The following is a 17897-nucleotide window of genomic DNA, read 5'->3' on the forward strand; positions in this document are numbered from 1 at the left end:
ACACTTGAAACTTGGAAACTACTAAAACAATGTTTCGATCTTTCCCAAAAGCCTTCTGTGTTTGCGTTAAATTGCAAGACATACCTTTTTTTAGCTTTCTGGAATATTCTATACACACTTTTTCGACAGTTTTGGTACATTCTATGCTCTAAAGCATGAGTTAGAAGTTAGAGGTCTACTTTTTGTTAGTTTCGAACAGTAATTGTGAATTAACTTTATCACGCAAATTCAATATACATGCCTTTGCTTTAAAAGCTCATCTGAACCGTTTTTTCAGATTGAAAGCAAACTTAAATAAGGCCTCACTCTTGGCAAGTAATTCGAAATCTTTTTCTGTCCTTTTTTTTTTACTTTTTTGAAGACACACTAGTACTGTCTGGAAAATTGTCTACTCATCAATAATTATATATACACCCGCCACAGCAATTTTACAAGTTTTAGGCAGCACCCGCTATGTCTGCATGAGCAAATTATTTGTTCATTATGAGGACGGCAGTACAAGACAAAATGACGATAAGAAAGGAAACAGGATGGGAGCTATTTGGTCCTTGTCTTTTCTTGCACTACGGTCATCACCAACTAGCCTGGTTGTCAGTTCTATTGCCTGTAAATTATTTTCTATTACCTCTATAGTACATGTGCACACGAGTGGAATGTGTGCTGTGTCGCACACACTTCAAGTGGGCAACTAGGGAGAGAGCTCAGTGGTTGGCATGTCTGGCTCCAACCTGCACCTTGCTACTGGGCGTGGGTTTGACCTGCAGTTGTGCCACTGAGCTGAATTTCATTCTCTTCATCAAAACTAATGATAATCAATGAATTTCACTGATTTTGCACTGGATTCTCAATGAGTTCATACTGGCTATTGCTGCGGGTTCACCCTCTGAGATCAGCACAACAGGCCAAAGGAGCAGGAGCATTCATGTTTAAAAGTGACGCAATCACTGTGCAGATGATGCTGGCAGACATTCTGTTTGGATCGCCCAAAATTCAGAGAAAGTTTACAATGCCAATGAACCAAAATGTATGGAAAGTAAGCCTCCATCAACCATTCCAATAACAATGAAAAGCACCAACCATTGGTTGCACGCATTAAAGTAGCCTTGTTGAAGTTTTTATACTATTAAAGTAAAAAATGAGGCATGAACATTTAGTATTTTAGCACCATTAAAAAATAATACAAAAATAAAGGTGCCTGAAAAAGAAGAAAGTATAAATTTCCCACCATCTAGAAAGATGGAGACAGGCGCTCACATAATTAACAGGGACACTCACTTTCAGCAGAGACATGAAAAATATAACGCATGATTCTTTGAAGCTGCCATGCTGGAACACCGAGGCTGCAGCTAGGAAAGCTTGGTCTGACCGTTTCAGCCATTCTTCATCACTGGAACATGACAACATGTACTCTGTCACAACACTTCATGACATTTGAATATTTCTGTGCAGCTGTATTTGCGGCACATGCTAACGAGGAAAACAGGTACACTAAGAAGGAAGATGCAAACTGACACGAAGAATTTGAGCCTTCCTTCATAGTCAATGTTCCTCTTGTCCCCTTTAATGTGTGCCGTACATGGTGCAGGAACAATGAACATACACAAAGGAGCCCAATTCATCGCTCTGTTATGTACATTACTTTAAAGGGACACTTAAGTAAAACAATAAATCAACTTAGACTGATAAAGTATTCTTAAAAAACTCTGCTGTCATTAATTACACTGCAATGGGTCAATTATTAGAAGAGAAAATGAAGCTCAACGCTAATTTTTTAAAATTTCGCACGGAAACCCCAATGCCAGCACTTCAGTGTGACATCACGACTTTTAAAGTATTTTTTCGTATTTGAGCCATGTTGGCTCAATAAAAGTTCACGAAACTTGCCGTATTCAATCTTGGGCTCCTTTAGAACACAATGTGGTCAATCTTTATCACTAAAGAATTAACTGAGACCTAGAAGACGCTGTCAAAATCCATGACATCACGGTGAGCTGGTGTGGGAACTTCAAGGTGGCGTCACCACTCGCCTTTGTGTTTTTCTTTTCTTTCTGGCTTACCAAGCGGCTTCTCGCAGTAAGAGTAGTGTTTTGGGTATTGTGGAAGGGTAATATACTGATACAGAAGAAATCATTTTTCCCTTTAGTGTCCCTTTAATGACAATGACAGCAATAAAGTGTTAGAGTGCCACAAGGTTACTAATGTTGCTTGAATAATAATTTTAAAAATAAGATGCCAAAGTAAAGTAAACAGAATGGCATCTAAATTTGCAAGATTAAAGTTAGCACAATGGCTGAAAAAACAAAAACAAATTTGGACAAACATATACAAGATACATGTGACGTGAGCACTGCTTACCTCAATGGCAACAACCGATTGATTGCTTCAACACCACCAGAACTACCAAGCACAAAAACAATGTCATTACGTAGTGTTGCAAGTGGAAGATGATTTGTAGCCTTGAAGAGACACCAGTGTAGTAACTCCACTGCAGTTGTAGATGGCAGGCTGTGGTACACTGCACACAGAACTTCTTCACATAGTTTCCTAAAAAGAGTATCATTGTGATTTGAACAAAAAAAACTGTGTAAAGTACAGCAACTGCTAACTATAAACATCAAAGTGTAAAATACGCTATGCAAACAACTACATTCCCATTACTCATGAGGCGCAGTCTTCGTCAAAATTTTCCAAGAAACTCAGCAAGTGATAAGATCTGTCGCCAGACCCTTTGGCAAGGCTTCTGTACTACACAATTCTACTCATTCTTTATTATACACCCTGTTGAGGGGCTGATCCTGTCGGCTTCATGTCAGCCACTGGCAAAGGGCAGAAAGAATGGAAACTGAGAAGAACTGTCACAAAATATAGAACCTGGTGGTGTCACGCCCTAGGGGATGGGCTAGAAGATGGTATCCTTTGTCATGCATACAATGCTGTGAAATAATCAGCTGCATTTCATTTTAAAGGAGTGCCGTATGAAAATCTTTACCTCGTTTTTATTGCTTTATTGGACAGCCGTCAACTGAGTAATTATGCTATGGAGCCCCTATTTCCTCAGACTGCAACAAATAATTAATTATGTTATCTTTTAATGCAACCAGTTCAAAATACACCCCAAGTACAGCACAGCTTCAAACGTGAAAGAGAAGACTGATCAAGTCATCAAAATCTGTTGCAGCTGTCTCACAGTACCAGATACCATGGATGCATAAACACACACTAGGATCATACTGCCAAAGGCTGAGTCTATTCAGCACTCGACAGGACAAGAAGGGACAGCATGCCCCCTGGGTTTCCAAGAGAAGAGAACCATTGGAAGGGCCAATTTCAAGTCTTCTTTTTTATGCTCGAAGACATGCTGAGCTTGGCATGCATTTTCAGGTCATACAAAAGGTGCTGTATTTATTTGTGGTGCTCTTAAGGAATTTAAACTTCGTACCATAATTATGGAGTTAACTACCAAAAAATGCAAGAAAAGCAGGACACAATATTTTCGTGTCAGTAACCTTTTAGTACAAGTAACGAGTACACAAGCTGTGATAAGTACACAATACTGTCATAAATGTCTGATACAAATATTGTTCATGTAACTGCAGTAGAGAGACTCAATTCTCCTTAAAAGACCACGGCTCCTTCTTTCAAGTTTCTGAAATCGATGCTTCTGATGAGGACTTCTCCTCATGAATCTTCCGCTGTTGCTGTAACACCTTGACAAAGCAATTGTCAAACAGGTGCACTAATCATGCTGCTTAAATATTAAGGCACAGTAAAGGGATAAACGAAAACCTAGGAAGCAGCATTAACAGGAAGTACAAGATACAGTGTTTTAATGCTATAAAAGCATGAACCCTGCCCACTGTCATTTCAAGTAAAGGTAGTAAAAACTCACCGCAGGTAAGATACCGTGTTTTCAGTGCAGATGGTGATCTCAAAAATTACTGGAAAAACTGGAACTATTGCTTCAAGAATTGGATGGCTGGGGTCAAGGCAGGAAACTATCTAAAAGTAGTTATCAAGATGAGAAATGACAAAATGAGTATTTAGGCCTAGTAGCCATGCGAACATTGTGTGGCTAAACTTTGGCTATACAGTTCGACATGTTGATTAGGTGTCTGGTGAAATCTCTGAGAGTTTCAAGGGCATCTGCAATTATAATAATTAGACATGTAAATACTGTTAGACATCTGACAAAACTCAATTTTTTTTTTATCTAGCTTGAACACCAAGAGTTGGTCAAGTCTTATCAACTAAGTAGCGTATAGACCAAGGCAGGCATAGCACTCTACCTTGTGTATCAATTCAATGCAGTTTCCCAACTCCTCTTCTGATGCAACTGCACCATTCAAGGCCAAGGCAGCACCTGGATCAGACAGAATGTGAAACGCTTGTCTTTCTTGACTCAAATATAACTGAGATGCTGTAAATGAGCTACTTTTTTTTTTTGCAAGACCAATTTTTAAAAATTTAATTCAATGCTGAAATTGTGGAATTATTCATTGACAGTAAATCTTGGATGATGGCTATGCTGCCAGAGGGATGCTAAGTTGGAAGTGAGTGCTGCATGCCTCGTTTCTGTGGTTGACCCTTGTCTAATGCGTTAATTAATCAACCTTGAACTTTTTAACAACTAAAGAAAAATAATTAACAACCTATATAAAGGTCTGCGTTCTGCAATCACTAGATTCTTTTTTTTTTTAAGTGCGACAAACATCATCGAAATCGGTGCAGTGGTTGCTGAGAAAAATAATTTCTCCTTTCCCATGTATTTAGATAGGAGCTCCCAAGCTAAAGCTCTTTAAGAGAGCAACAACTGCCCCCCCCCCCTTCTTAAAGCAGACTGAAAATTCTCCAGCAATTCATGTAAAGGCCGGCCACTGCTAGAGGAAACACGGCATCCAGTGGTAGCGCTCTACACAGCACCACCGCCGGCATCTTGTGAAGTCCTGTGGTGCAGGCACCTGCTACGGTTCCTCCCAAATTCTTTGTGCCTGCATCTAGCGTTAATAATTCAGAGTTGCAAGCGCGCACGATTGAGATACCAACGTGCGTGACGAAGGGGAGGAACTGGAGCAGATGAAGCACCAAGTTCTCTTCCTATCGCTTTGATTGCGCCTGCACTGCAAGACTTCACGAGGCACAGCGATGGCGCTCCGCGGAGCGATGGCACGGGCTCTTGTGTTCCCGCTAGCAGTGGCCGTACCTGTACACAAAAACCTGACAGCCGCTCTGTTAAATCAGACAGTGGCTTCAAAACTTTTGGCAAACACTACACACTTCATACAAGGCGGATTCCCAGTAAAATTACAACACATGAATGCATTTGCCATGTTGATGTCATAGCTGTGTGCTATGACACTGCCTTTAAATGCAATTGAACACCATTTTGAGTACCCGTTACTGATGCCAAAAAATGAGCTTTTTTATCCTACTGTTGTAAGTGATGTGGGGATTGTGGTGCACTCCATCACCTTTATCCCTGCAACACCCAAACATAGTTCCATATCAAGGAAAATTGGAACCGCTTGTTGACTGATTATTTCTGGCCATGGAGAGTACATCTGTACACACACACACACACACACACACAAAAAAGAAAATGTTACTTGAGTTAGAAATTAATTCTATATTATTAATTAGTAATTGGTTTGTTGAACTATCCAAAGCTGAAGCTTCACCTCAGTATATGAAAAATGCAACTATGGGCTTTGCATTAAGCTTACTGTGCCAAAATCAGCATCTTGCGGCATCAATAAAGCATAGCTTACATGATACATTGGCCATTACATGCCTATTCTTTCAACCCTGATCTTCTTCTCTTTCCATCCTTGGTAAGATGGGATGACAGTTGCATTGTCATTCAGGTGTCACTCTGCTCAAGAAGGTCTAGTGGGCAATTTACACTGGAATGGACCCCTTGCTCTTTCGGTTGCACATGGCACGAGTTGTGCAACACACAGCCATGAAAGCAAGCACAAGAGGCCTTTCTGGGACAGTAGAGCAATGTGCATAGATGCTTTTTCTCTTGTCCCATAGCTGCTATGGGAACTGCTCAGACATGAGCTCGTCTACAGTGTGCTCCATCTGCAGTAAGTGTGTACCTTGCATTGCTCCTTTTCGAGTGCTTAGCTGAAGAGTAGTGCCTAATAATTGTACATGGTCCTACTGTGCCCTGCCGCACTCATTATAGGCAGCACGGCATCAGAGGTTGCCCTGGACTCTTGCGACCTGACCCTTTGGCCACCACAAGAGTATGCAGCATGCCTGTAGGGAGCATTCCTGTAGGAAGCAGCTCTGGCTGGTGGATCGGGCTCGTCTGGAGATGTCGGCCAGGGGGCTCCCGGACATCTAGGAGCTCAACCATCGTCAAATAGACAAAATAAAGTGCATCCATCCATCCATCCTACCTTCATGACGCATCACATGAACCTTTCCTTTCGCAGAAATGTGCTGGTGGTGTCCATTTTGTGTATTTGCCTTTGACTTTGCTTCTTGTGACACCTGGGACCATACATTTGCACAGTGCCAGGTGTCACCAGATTTTCAGTGCAAATAAGGCACTCCTCTGGTAACTTGGGCACTACTGCTTCTTGCATCACATTACTCGGTGCCCCTTTGGGAGCAAGTGTGCACGCATTGCAGTGCACCTGTATTTGTAAGGCGACGACTGATGTGGCCCTGCAGCTTGCCTAGCTCAAACCTGTAGTGGTTGGTACTCCTGGGAGTAGTGCTCAGTACCATGGCATACAAACAGACACTGGTTTCATCCTCATGGTTTCAGTGCTTTATGGGAAGCGGAGGAATGCATAGGCCATTAAAGGGGGCCCTGAAACACATTTTATCGAAGTCGAGAAATGCATTTGAAGTTAAAGTAGACTATTTCAAAAATACATTGCCGCAAAAAGTACTTCAACGTGCTCAGCAGAAGTGGAGTTATTGGCAATCAAACATCTAGTAAGCGGTACTTCTGCTCCTTCTTCAATAACTTGCACTGTGAAGGCTACGGCGGAGAGGGGTGTGCCCACAACACTCCGCCTACTGAACGTCACCGTGGCACAAAGTTCAAATTTGATTTTGGATGCTCACCTAGATGGCACTCCTTCCGATTTTGGTGCCTACGACATGCCAAACGCGGTGCGCTCAGCCAGCAGACTGGTCGTGGCACCCTGCGGCGGCCGCAGTATCTATGCTACATAGCAGACCACAGCTACATGCAACTGTAGTGGATATGTGCAGTGCTTGCTTTGTGCACCACAGGGCTTGCATGTGCTCTCGTGCTCATATGCATGTTTGGCAATGCTACATAGTGCAAACCGGCTTTGTCCTGCACTAGCTTGACTGACGAATAGTAGCCACATCCAACTTGCGCATTTTTAAGCACTATCGATAGCTCAATACGAAGCGAAATTTGCCAAGGTATCTAACCAGAAGCAGCCAGGAGTGAGTGCTCGCTGGCAAGCATGTGTGTGGCCTGACTTCAAGTTTCGCGTGGTTTGAGGCTAGTTGAGGGTTCAAAACTAGTCGAAATTAGCGAGACCCGAGGCTACGTCAGTCACCAATAAGCAGGGTGGGCAAAGTTTAATTTCTATGCGGGTGGTCTGGGCCGAGCATGAGCAGACAACAGTTGGCTTTTTCCGCAAGTACGTAACTATTATTGAAATTCGAAAGCAGATTTTCGCTTACTTCAGCATGGTTATTAAATTGCATCAATAAATATACACAGTAACAGTAGAAAGAAGCGCACTGATTCAAACACCCTTTGTGATTGATCTCAGCTATTGGCCAATAGCAGCCGCGTATGGGAATCTGCTATATTACGAAATAAAGTATCCAGAAAAAAGTGAGGAGCAGGCTTCTGTGGAAAAGAGAGCATTTGAGAAAAAGGTGACCTTGCGCTCAGCTTGCGAGATCCACGCACCACGTATGACTGAAATACTGGACTGAGAAGTTCACAGCGGCACATGTTATCCGCGGTCTATGTTTTTTCACCAAGGCCGAGGGGTGGTGATTCAGGGCCCCTTTAAAGAAACTATTTGCAAAAATAAAATGAAACAAACAGCTAATCAATGCTTACCCTGCTGACAGGTGCAGGTGAAAAGGGGTCTAAAGATCTTGCTCAAAACAAGGCACGATGTTTTCTGCGGCTGCTCCTCCAGCATAGCGCCCACAATAGCACATGCGACACGAAAGACAATCTTGTCCATGCTGGAGCCTTGTGGCTGGAAGAAAAGTTCCACCACCTGCGATGATTTCACATACTATCAGTCAGTGGTGTGACAAACATTCCTACACATGATTAGACGATGGTGACAGTTTATCTAGAATGAAATATTTTAAAGGGACCCTTATAGGCAAACACTTAATCAGCCTAGATTGACAAATTACTTTCCAAAATTTTCTAAGCATTTGTTCTGCAGAAAAAACAAAAGAAGAGAGAGTGCAAAATTATTCACACTACATGTGAGTAAATTATACTGGAAAACGATTACTCGCAATGTGTGGATTCGAACATAACATGCTAGTATGTAACAAACAGCTTTCCTATTGAATATTTATTCCCATCAAACACGTTTGTGTGGGCCATGTTTGTTTAGCCATTATGGCCTTTTGAAAGCAATTTGGATGTTGCCTTTCGTATTGCATGTGGCAGTACTTACCCCACTACCTCCAACTCACTATGACACAGCATGTGCCTTCCACAATGCGACTGTTCCTGCTGCATGGGTGAGACACCTATACCGCTGGAGGTTTTGAATGCCGGCAGCTGCATGACTGAGGTGCTGCCAAGCAGTGCTTGGTAGCACCTGTCATGCACCTCAGTCCTGAAAGCTTATGCTGCCATGGTCACTCGATGTTTCTGAACGCTGACCGTCTATATAATAGGCTATCAGCTGTATAAAAAAAATTTTGCACAGAAAACTTGAATAGCAGCTTAAACTGCCTTTCCTATAGTTCCAAAACCTGTAGGACCAATAACTAGCTGTTGTGACATGGGGTGAGTGAGAAGAAATTTGTGAGGTGACCAACAATAAGTAAAAATTTACTTCACTGTAAAACAGCAAACCCACAAGCTGACACACTAGATCAATTTCACATGCTGCTGAAAACGTTTGCCATACACAAAAGGTGGCTGAGAATGTACAACGATGGCACAAAATATTCTTTCAGTGTTTCTGCATTATACCACATCAGTTTTTTTTTTTCTTTTTTTTTTGTGATAACAACACATTTTTCTCAAAAGAGGAACTCTGATTGTGAACCTGGTCTGTAGTATATCACAATACTGTAGGCATGCTGACATGACACACAGCCCAAAGTTTTCAAGGGGTTTTAGCTGGAGCCTTCAGCACACAGATGAAGTATCCAGGAGTTAATGAAGCTGGAACGCAGCCAGTTGGGTACATGTTTCATTAAGACACCTACAGGCATGGAATCTCCCAGTCAAGAGCCGCAAATGGCAGATGTTCTTTTCTGAAGCAGCTCTTGCAAGGTAAATTGAAAATCAGCACTCCGAACTTTATGCTCATCGCATGTGTATCCTTCTTATTTTTTTATTTCACTGCCCTCTTTGTTGTCATCTTGTAATGCATTGGCCACTGTAGATTGTGACACTTACCTCAGCCAGTTACGAACACAATCTCCAACAAGACAGGAGCTGCTTTGAGGATTTCAAAGTGGCCTTCTCACACATCCTTCACTTCAGCACAATTTTGTAGTAGATCAGACAACTGATTTCAGCAGCAGTCACTGCAGTACTTCCTCTATTCTTATGCACCCTCTATTATGATGCGAACCCCAATTTTCACACTTATAAAATTTTTTTAGCTATTTGATTTCTGAACCAAATTAGGTTATTGCAGCAGTAGCGGCTGCTGAGTGCCATAGAAACAGTGAAAGTAGTCACAAATCAGATTGCAATTACAGTGTAGACCGCTTATAACGTAAATCCCCGGAGTCCCGAATATCCGCACTAAAAGCGGTACCGCACTACAACCAAAGCAAAAATTTTCAAGGCCCGCACATATGCAAAACATGTGCACTAAGCCGCCACGCGTATGCGACAGTCAAGGAATGCGGCTAGAACATTTGCATTCAATTTACAGTTGAATCTCGTTAATTCAAACACGCTTAATTCGAACTCCCGGTTTATTCGAACCGACGCTGTGGTCCTGTCAAAGTTATGTGTATCTTAATGTGCAAAAACGCCCGGTAATTCGAATGCGAAATCATTTGCGGCGGTTAATTCGAACGTACCACGCACCGACAATGCTCTTGGCAGCGCGCCAAATCACGCGGCGGCGCCTCCGACCGGCATTGCTCCAGCACCGCCGTAGAGTAAAAGCTTAGGAGAACCCCCTCAAGCCGCGCACGAACCAGAAAGAAAGAAAAAAACGCGGCGGAGATTTCACACTCTCTCACATGGCAAGGTCGCCGATTCTGCGTTGCGCCGGAACATGCGTGTACGTGCTGACGTCTCAGCCACGCTACCGTAGCCACGCGTAGAAAATGGCAGTGAACCCTTCTCCTTTATGCTTCCTCTACTTTCTAGCCACGTGTTGACCTTGCACGCTGTGGCTGCAGCGCAGAGGGAAGCAGTGGCGCTGTCCCAGTCCGGCCAACGAAACTGCCCACGCTGGCAAACGCCCGCTTCTCGATAACGGCACAAAGCGAAACTTCAGGGAGCTGGCGCCGGACCGGCTGGAGTGGCTACACCGGCACGGCGGCGGGTGTGCACGGGGACAGTCGAAGGTGAGGGAGCTACGAGAGAGTTGAGAGGAAGGGCGAGGGGAGCCACCGAAGCGGCGGAGTTGCCGAGGCTAAATCCGCTTCCCTGCCGCCCTCCTCCCTCACCTTCCACGGTCTCCGCATGCGCCCGTTCCGTCGCCGTGCAGGCGCCGCCCGCTCCCTGAAGTTTCGTTTACTGCCGTTATCGGGAAGCGAGCGTTGGCCGGCATGGGCAGTTTCGGCAGTTTCGTCGCCCTCGCTCGCTATGCGCTTGCGCGCCGCGATGTTTCACGACTCGCACCGTTCATGCATCGTGCTATGGTGCACGAATAATTCCGGTGCCCGTTTGAGGGGTGCGTTCGCCATCTCAGCTGACTTCCGTACTCCCAGGCAGCCGCACTGTAACCGGTATTTCGTCCCCTGCAACTTCACTATAAGCGATACACGCTTACATAGAGTGCTATGGGAAAATTAACGGGACTCTGAAAAGACCGTATTATATCTGGTCCTGCACTATAAGCGGTTACGTTATAAGTGGTCTATACTGTATATGGCATTGAAATGTGTATTACCCATGAAAGAAGAGTACATTTCAGTGCCATCTCAAGAAGAGACAATCAATAGATTTCAGCGACAAACGCAGCTTGGAACTGTCAGCCCAGCGGTGTAGAAACACGACACAGTGTCTAAACTTGAAGACACCCTAAAGGTCTCACGTGACAACATGTGCGTTTCAGAGAGTTTGTATTCACCAACACACCCCGCACAGCTCGGTTGCATGAGACCAAGTGCTCTTAGCGGAGAAAGTCCGAGGATGAAAATGGGAAAAAAAGCAAGAGAAAGTTAGTGGCTTTAAAATGGGAGACAGGGTGAAAGAAATAAATTCAGTTCATTAAAGGAATGATGCACTTGACAGCGTATTGTTTGTTGCAATGAGATATTTAGGTAGCGTATGTTGGTTTGTTGCGTGGATCCGCAGAGAACAGAACTGGTGACTGGCACATATGTAGCAGCAGTACAGATGGCTGTACGTATGCACTGACTCAGTATATGTGTGTTGTCCTCTGTTGAGCCATGTTGGGCAATGATGTATTTTCCATGAAACGGGAGTCTGCGGGAGACCTGAAGAAAAACTGCTTCCGCGTTAAAATGCAATACCCTTGATTGTTCCCTCACCAGACTGTCACGATAAGAGAGAAAAATAGTGACTTGTTGTCACTTGGAAAACGCAAATTTAAAGCTCTGAAGTAACTTGAGGTGTGACTTGGACACCAGCTGGTAGTGTCCAATGATGACAAAATTGAGGCACTTGCAGGAGCTTCCAGAACCAGCAGTATGGCAGAGCACAGCCTTTGAGAATGAAAGGTGGGATATAAGGTTGGCGGGCAGTTTTTGGACCCCACCAATTGCAGTTTTGGTTTCGTACTCGGTCCTAATGTGCATGGCATATTGTAGTGAATTTTTCAAAAAAAGATGTGCATGTTAGAATCGAGTAAACACAGTTTTTGCTGATCATGAAGCTAAATCTATAAATTTAGCAAGCACGCAGTATTTACGCAAGTGTTTCCAGTTGTTCTCAACTCACCTGTGCAGCAATCCCTTCATAATAGCTTTCCACAGTAATGCCCTTAGTGCTTGGGATCCTAGCAACAATCCTAGCAAATGTTTCACATTTCTTCCAGTCTTCCTCAGACACCACACCCCCGGTGCCATCCACTAAAAAACAAGGAGGGCAGTAGGTCTGCAGTCAGATCCACATATACTGCATTTCAAGGCAAGTGGAAAATATTTTCATATTGACACATGTACATGACAATGTGACATTTGAAAATGTATCGTTCAACGTTTAACTGTTTCCTAGCATGACCTAGATAATCCATCAATTAGACAGACAGCTTTACGACAAGCTGTCAAACATTGACTTCTAAATTCTGTGATGCACTGCGTATGTGTATGTGCATCACTGTATGTGATGCACTGTATGAAGTAATAAGTGCACTTGTATTTTTGGTTCGATATGGTGATATGTGGCACACTGAGGAGGTGCAAAAGGTAAACTTTTACAGGACGCATTATTGAAACAGGCCACCAGTGCATGGTGTACATCCCAAATTGAACAATGTAAAATTTGCACTTTTATGAACTAGGCTGCACCACTTTTAAAATGACAGTGGCGATGACAACTGAGCAAATCCTGTCAAGTTCACCAATTTTCTGCTTCATCAGCTACACTGCTTTGACAACCCCTCAATATTGGCACATGTTATGGAGGGCACATTACTTTGATTCCTACATCTCACTAAATATAGAGTGCAATTTCATTTTTCCCTGCAGTGGGATGATTTTATTAGTATTTCAACAATGAATATAATGTAGACTCCCTTTAAGACGAACTCAAAGGGACCATGAAAATTTGTTCGTCTTATCTAAAGTTCATCTCATCTGAAGTTCGTCTTAACAGACTAACTTCATCTTACTTAAAACGGTAAATGAAGTAGACTTACAACGGGGGAAAATGACATAGAAAGCATTTATTTAGCTGAACTTAGTAGAAAACTGTTTTCAAGTGGTACTTGTGCTTGGTTTCATCCAGTCCATGATGAATCTTTATCGCTTCTGTGCAAGTCGGTGAGCAACCGCAAACGATGTCATCCCACCTAATGATCTTACAAATGCTTCTATGCCTTCGTGCTGCTGGAAAAAGTTCACTAGGGAGTTCAAGTAGGCCTCTGCTGCCTCACAGGTCATCAGTGCAGGCTCCGAGCATGTGATGCGAGGTCACATGCTGCCGCTGAGAAATGGCATAGGCCAGAAGTCTAGCTTCACCGCTTTTTTTTTTAACTTTCTTTTTGTTTTCCCCTCTTGTTTTTGCATCTGTCCCTGGGTGATGTGCGCCACAGGCCTCCAGTAGGGTGCCTCCAGGATCGGTAGCGGTGGCGGTCACACCAAATGTTCGTCTTAACCGGATTTTTAAGCGGATTTTTTTTTGCATTGAGTCTATGGAAAAGCAAACAAACGTTCCCATGTTGTTCGCTATATGCGGGAATTCGGCTTAACAGAGTTCGTCTTAACGAGAGTTTACTGTACATGTAAAGAGCGCTTCCTGTTGGTGTGGAGTTTTCACTTAGACATGAGCATGCAGCCAATTGCAGCTTGACTTTGTGCAGAAGCTGGCCTAATGTTTTGATCTCTTACTGCTATAACATAAACTGTGAAAATGGCTTTATTCTTTACTGAAACATCGTGCATGACACATGGGAGCTCTGACACTAGTTCGAGGTGCATGGTTAGGCCAGTTTGCTTCGAGAGGGAAGCTAGTGGAGCAGTGATCCAAGTGAACCTCGATAGTTACTGCAGTGAACCTCAATAGTTACTGCTTCAAAGGCCTAAGAGAATGCAGAAAGGAAGGAGCCAGATGCTTTCCACAAGGTGACAAAACTAACACTTTCTATATGATAAGTGATGTGTACTTTTTTTTTTATTACTATTATATGAGGGTACTTGCCTCAAGGTATATGTTGGAAAAAAATTACAAAAAGGGCATGAAATAAACGCATGCAGCCCTGTATGATGCAAGTACTGCTTTACATGTTTACAAACCATGACTTCCCCACATAGCATGGGCATAATATCCGCTAATAACAATCTCAGCAAAAATCTAAATCAATTTTTCTTAGCACAGTCTAAGCTAGGGAAATTAGAATTCACAGACAAGGCACATATGTTGTATATTTCAGATATTTTTTACTTAAAGGACTTTCAAATAAAATATTGAATTATTCATTTCATTCACTCTTTATGGTGTGTTATAAATGAAGTTTCAAGTAGAAATTCTCAGAAACATTTTGAACAATTAAAAAAACATCAACAATTAAGCTACATCTGGTGTACACAGTAGATATTGTGACTAATATTTGCTGTAATGAAACAATAAAACATAAATGCACTGAAAATTAATATATTTTTGGCTGTAAGAAAAGTGTTAATGAAAAATTTCACCCATGTCCAACAACTTCCTGTGATCATAAGACACCACGGCTCCTACATTAATGGATTCAGGACTTACAAGTTTTATAATGCAAAAAAGGTAAGGTGTGCAGACACGGACACAAGAAGAGAGAAGTGGCCAACACAAACGGGACTATCAACTGAAGGAAGCACTGAGGCGAAAAAAAGAAAGAAGACACAAAACCCATCTGCGCATGCTCTGGAAGGGTAGCACCACGTGTCAATCGGGTGCACGTGCTGGTCTACGTGAGAGATAACTGTTGAGGCAATTGATCTCTTCCTTATGTAAGGTAATCGAAGGCTGACTCACGCACGTACTTCCACCATTATTGATATGCCAAGCCTCGACCATTAGACGCGTATCTTTTTTCCTGTGCCTGTACAGTATCGTGCATTCATCTAACTCTGGCATGCAGTTACAATCTTGGCAGTCTTGGCAATGTAAGGAAAGATTGGAAGGCGATTCGCCGGTTAATGATCTTTTATGTTCCATCCTCTGATTGATACACCGCCCCGTTTGCCCTACGTAGAAATGGCCACAGCTAAAGGGAACTTTATATACCACACCCATACGACATTCAGTAAAATTGTTGTTCTTGATGTGCTTCACTGGACAAATATCTGTTCTTTTTTTGCCTTTCACCTGTTCCTTTTTGCTGTGCATGGCAGCACATATCTTATCTAGCTTATTGGGAGCAGTAAAAACAACATTAACACCATATCTACTTGCAACCTTCTTAAGCCTGTGCGATACTGTATGAGTGTAAGGAATAGCCATGACTCTTTTCTTGCTAATACTGCTTTCTGTAATCACGTCCGTCCCCCGCGAAATCGACTTCTTTAGGCGTTCAGCTACAGTGGCCACTCCCACACTAGGATAACCTACTTCTAATAGGTGCCGGGCCTGTGCATTAAAACTGGTGCTCATTTTGTGCATGCACGATCTGGTGAGAGAAGACTTAAGGCACGACATGGCAATTCCGTTTTTTACTACTTTGGAATGCTTGGATTGAAAGTTTAACAATGACTTCGACAATCTAGGGGAGTACTGCCAATACACGTGATTTTGTTCGAAGACCAAGGAAATGTCAAGAAACTGTATAACGTTTTTCTGAGGCAATTCCTTTGTAAACTTTAGTCCTCCTCCATTAAGTTTAAATTGCCCACTTACTGAGCTAACAGTGGAATCAAATTCATCCCTATTGCAGAAAATCAGGTAATTATCAGCGTCGATCTAAGCAGCTGTCGATCTTGCTCAGGTAAATATCACTAAGAACAGGGGCAACCCTTGAACCAATACAAATTCCTGATTTCTGCAGAAACACGCCATCTCTCCACCCCACCAGCGTCGACTTTAAGTACATTGAAAGAATTTCTAGAAAAGCACCCGTGGAAACGCCGCATCTGTCTATAAAAACCGACTCTTGCGTTTGTTCTTTAATGCACTCCTTTACGGAATTTAACAACCCGTCATGTGGCAAGGAGTAATACAAGTCTTCGATATCCATACTAAAAGCTGTACAATCACCAGGATTTTCCTCTGTCAAAAACTGAACTAATGCCTGAGAATTACACAAGCGAAAGGGGTCTGAGAAAACTAGTGAAGCTAAGCAGTTCTGCAGGTAACTAGCCACACACACCTGCCATGTCCCTTTCTCTGGTACTATATAGCATGAAAAGGAATCTCTTGCTTATGGGTCTTCGCCGAGAAAAACAGTTCTAAGGTGCGCGATTTTGCTTTCTTGACATCAGAGACAATGCTATCTAGATTATGTCTTAATGGGAGGTCAACCGCACGTTGCTTAACTGCTGAAGGCTTGAGTTTTACTGGCTGAAAATTATTTTCTATAGCTGATAACTAGAGACTAGATTTTAGGCAAATGCCTTTTTTGTTCCTTGCGCTCCTATTGCCCCACTTTGATATATGAGCATGAATTAGAGGCTAAGAAGGGCTTTTAAAGTGTTTTTATAGTGCCTATAAATGCCTATAAATGCCTATTTTCAATATCGGTGCCTATATGAACACTAATTAGCCTGAAGTTTTGCTTTCGAGTGCAGTTAGAGACCGTTATTCATGTTACCGGGCAACATTGACTGTTCGGAACTCTATGGGGTTCAACCTAGCCATTTAGTTCAACCAACTCATGGAAAACAACTGCTAGCAGCATTGAAATGAGACGCGCCGGCCAGCCCACACCGACGCGCTGACATTGCGCGAGCGGTTGGCGAATGCGAAATCGCGGAGAGCCGTCAGGGGAAACGAGAGTGAAGAGCAAAAGAAGAAAGAAAAATGTGATGTGCACGCGGCTTTTGTTTTACTTGTAATTTACTTTTTAAAGTGTGCACCGCCGTCGGGCGTTCCTTCTAAGTGTATGAGATCATTCTCAGTGACAAAAGGCACAATTTTGAATCCGAAAATCTGGAGATGGTGGTAGTTTGCTATTTTTTTCACAATCTTCACAGTGATTTTTCGACTACGTTCCGCGTGCTCTTCAAACATATTTTTTTCAAATACGTACACTTCAAATGGGCGGAAGTGTATTTGGCAGTGTTGGGACGTCTGGCCTGTACAATTCGGATAATGTTATTGTATATGAGAAAATTGCGAAGAGTTGTGCCTAAAAGTCCTCATCTAAGAACATGCTAATTTCTTAATAAATCGTAGTCTCTCTTGCATTTGTTATTTGTCTGTTTTTGTTGTGTCTTAATTTAATTGCGTCAGGCAGACATAAAGTATCGGTTTTTTTAATCAGTATTCCCAGCTTTCAAGTATTTTTCATGCCTGTTTCACTTTATGCAACGCTCGAGTACAGTGGCCATTGAACATGAATATGAGCAGTGTGCTTATTGAATGAAGCCAATTGATCGTCATTAGTCCAGCAGTTTTATGGGACAATTTCATGGCTATGTTCAACTATTGGTGCCTTTGTGCCATCATAGACAATAACATTTCTTGTTTTCCTATCGTAGATATAGGCTGCGCACGTCTTCGTTTGAAATTATTTGCATTTATGTAAAATTTATTGTGCCTATATTTACGACGTTGGAGGCCTAAAATGTTGTTTTGCCTGCCTATTTTTGGCACCTAAAGCACTCTTTTTTAATGCCTAAAGATCCGGCCTCTACTGATAACGCTTTTTCTGAAAACATGTCATCTGGCATAACTA

General features: G+C 42.7%; 1 protein-coding gene across 1 annotated transcript in view; it reads right to left on the reverse strand.

Moving 5' to 3' along the window:
* Positions 1-17897, reverse strand: part of LOC119463342 (transport and Golgi organization protein 6 homolog) — a 44546-nt gene that overhangs the window by 16218 nt on the left and 10431 nt on the right. The window contains exons 6-11 of the mRNA XM_037724159.2: positions 12308-12438; positions 8072-8237; positions 4287-4360; positions 3890-3999; positions 2356-2544; positions 1276-1387 (exon numbers count right to left, since the gene is read on the reverse strand). Of these exons, the coding sequence (XP_037580087.1) occupies positions 1276-1387; positions 2356-2544; positions 3890-3999; positions 4287-4360; positions 8072-8237; positions 12308-12438 (782 nt within the window). The remainder of the gene's footprint in view (positions 1-1275; positions 1388-2355; positions 2545-3889; positions 4000-4286; positions 4361-8071; positions 8238-12307; positions 12439-17897) is intronic.

The sequence above is a fragment of the Dermacentor silvarum genome, chromosome 1 (genome assembly GCF_013339745.2).
Source record: "Dermacentor silvarum isolate Dsil-2018 chromosome 1, BIME_Dsil_1.4, whole genome shotgun sequence".
Classification (NCBI taxonomy): Eukaryota; Metazoa; Arthropoda; class Arachnida; order Ixodida; family Ixodidae; genus Dermacentor; species Dermacentor silvarum.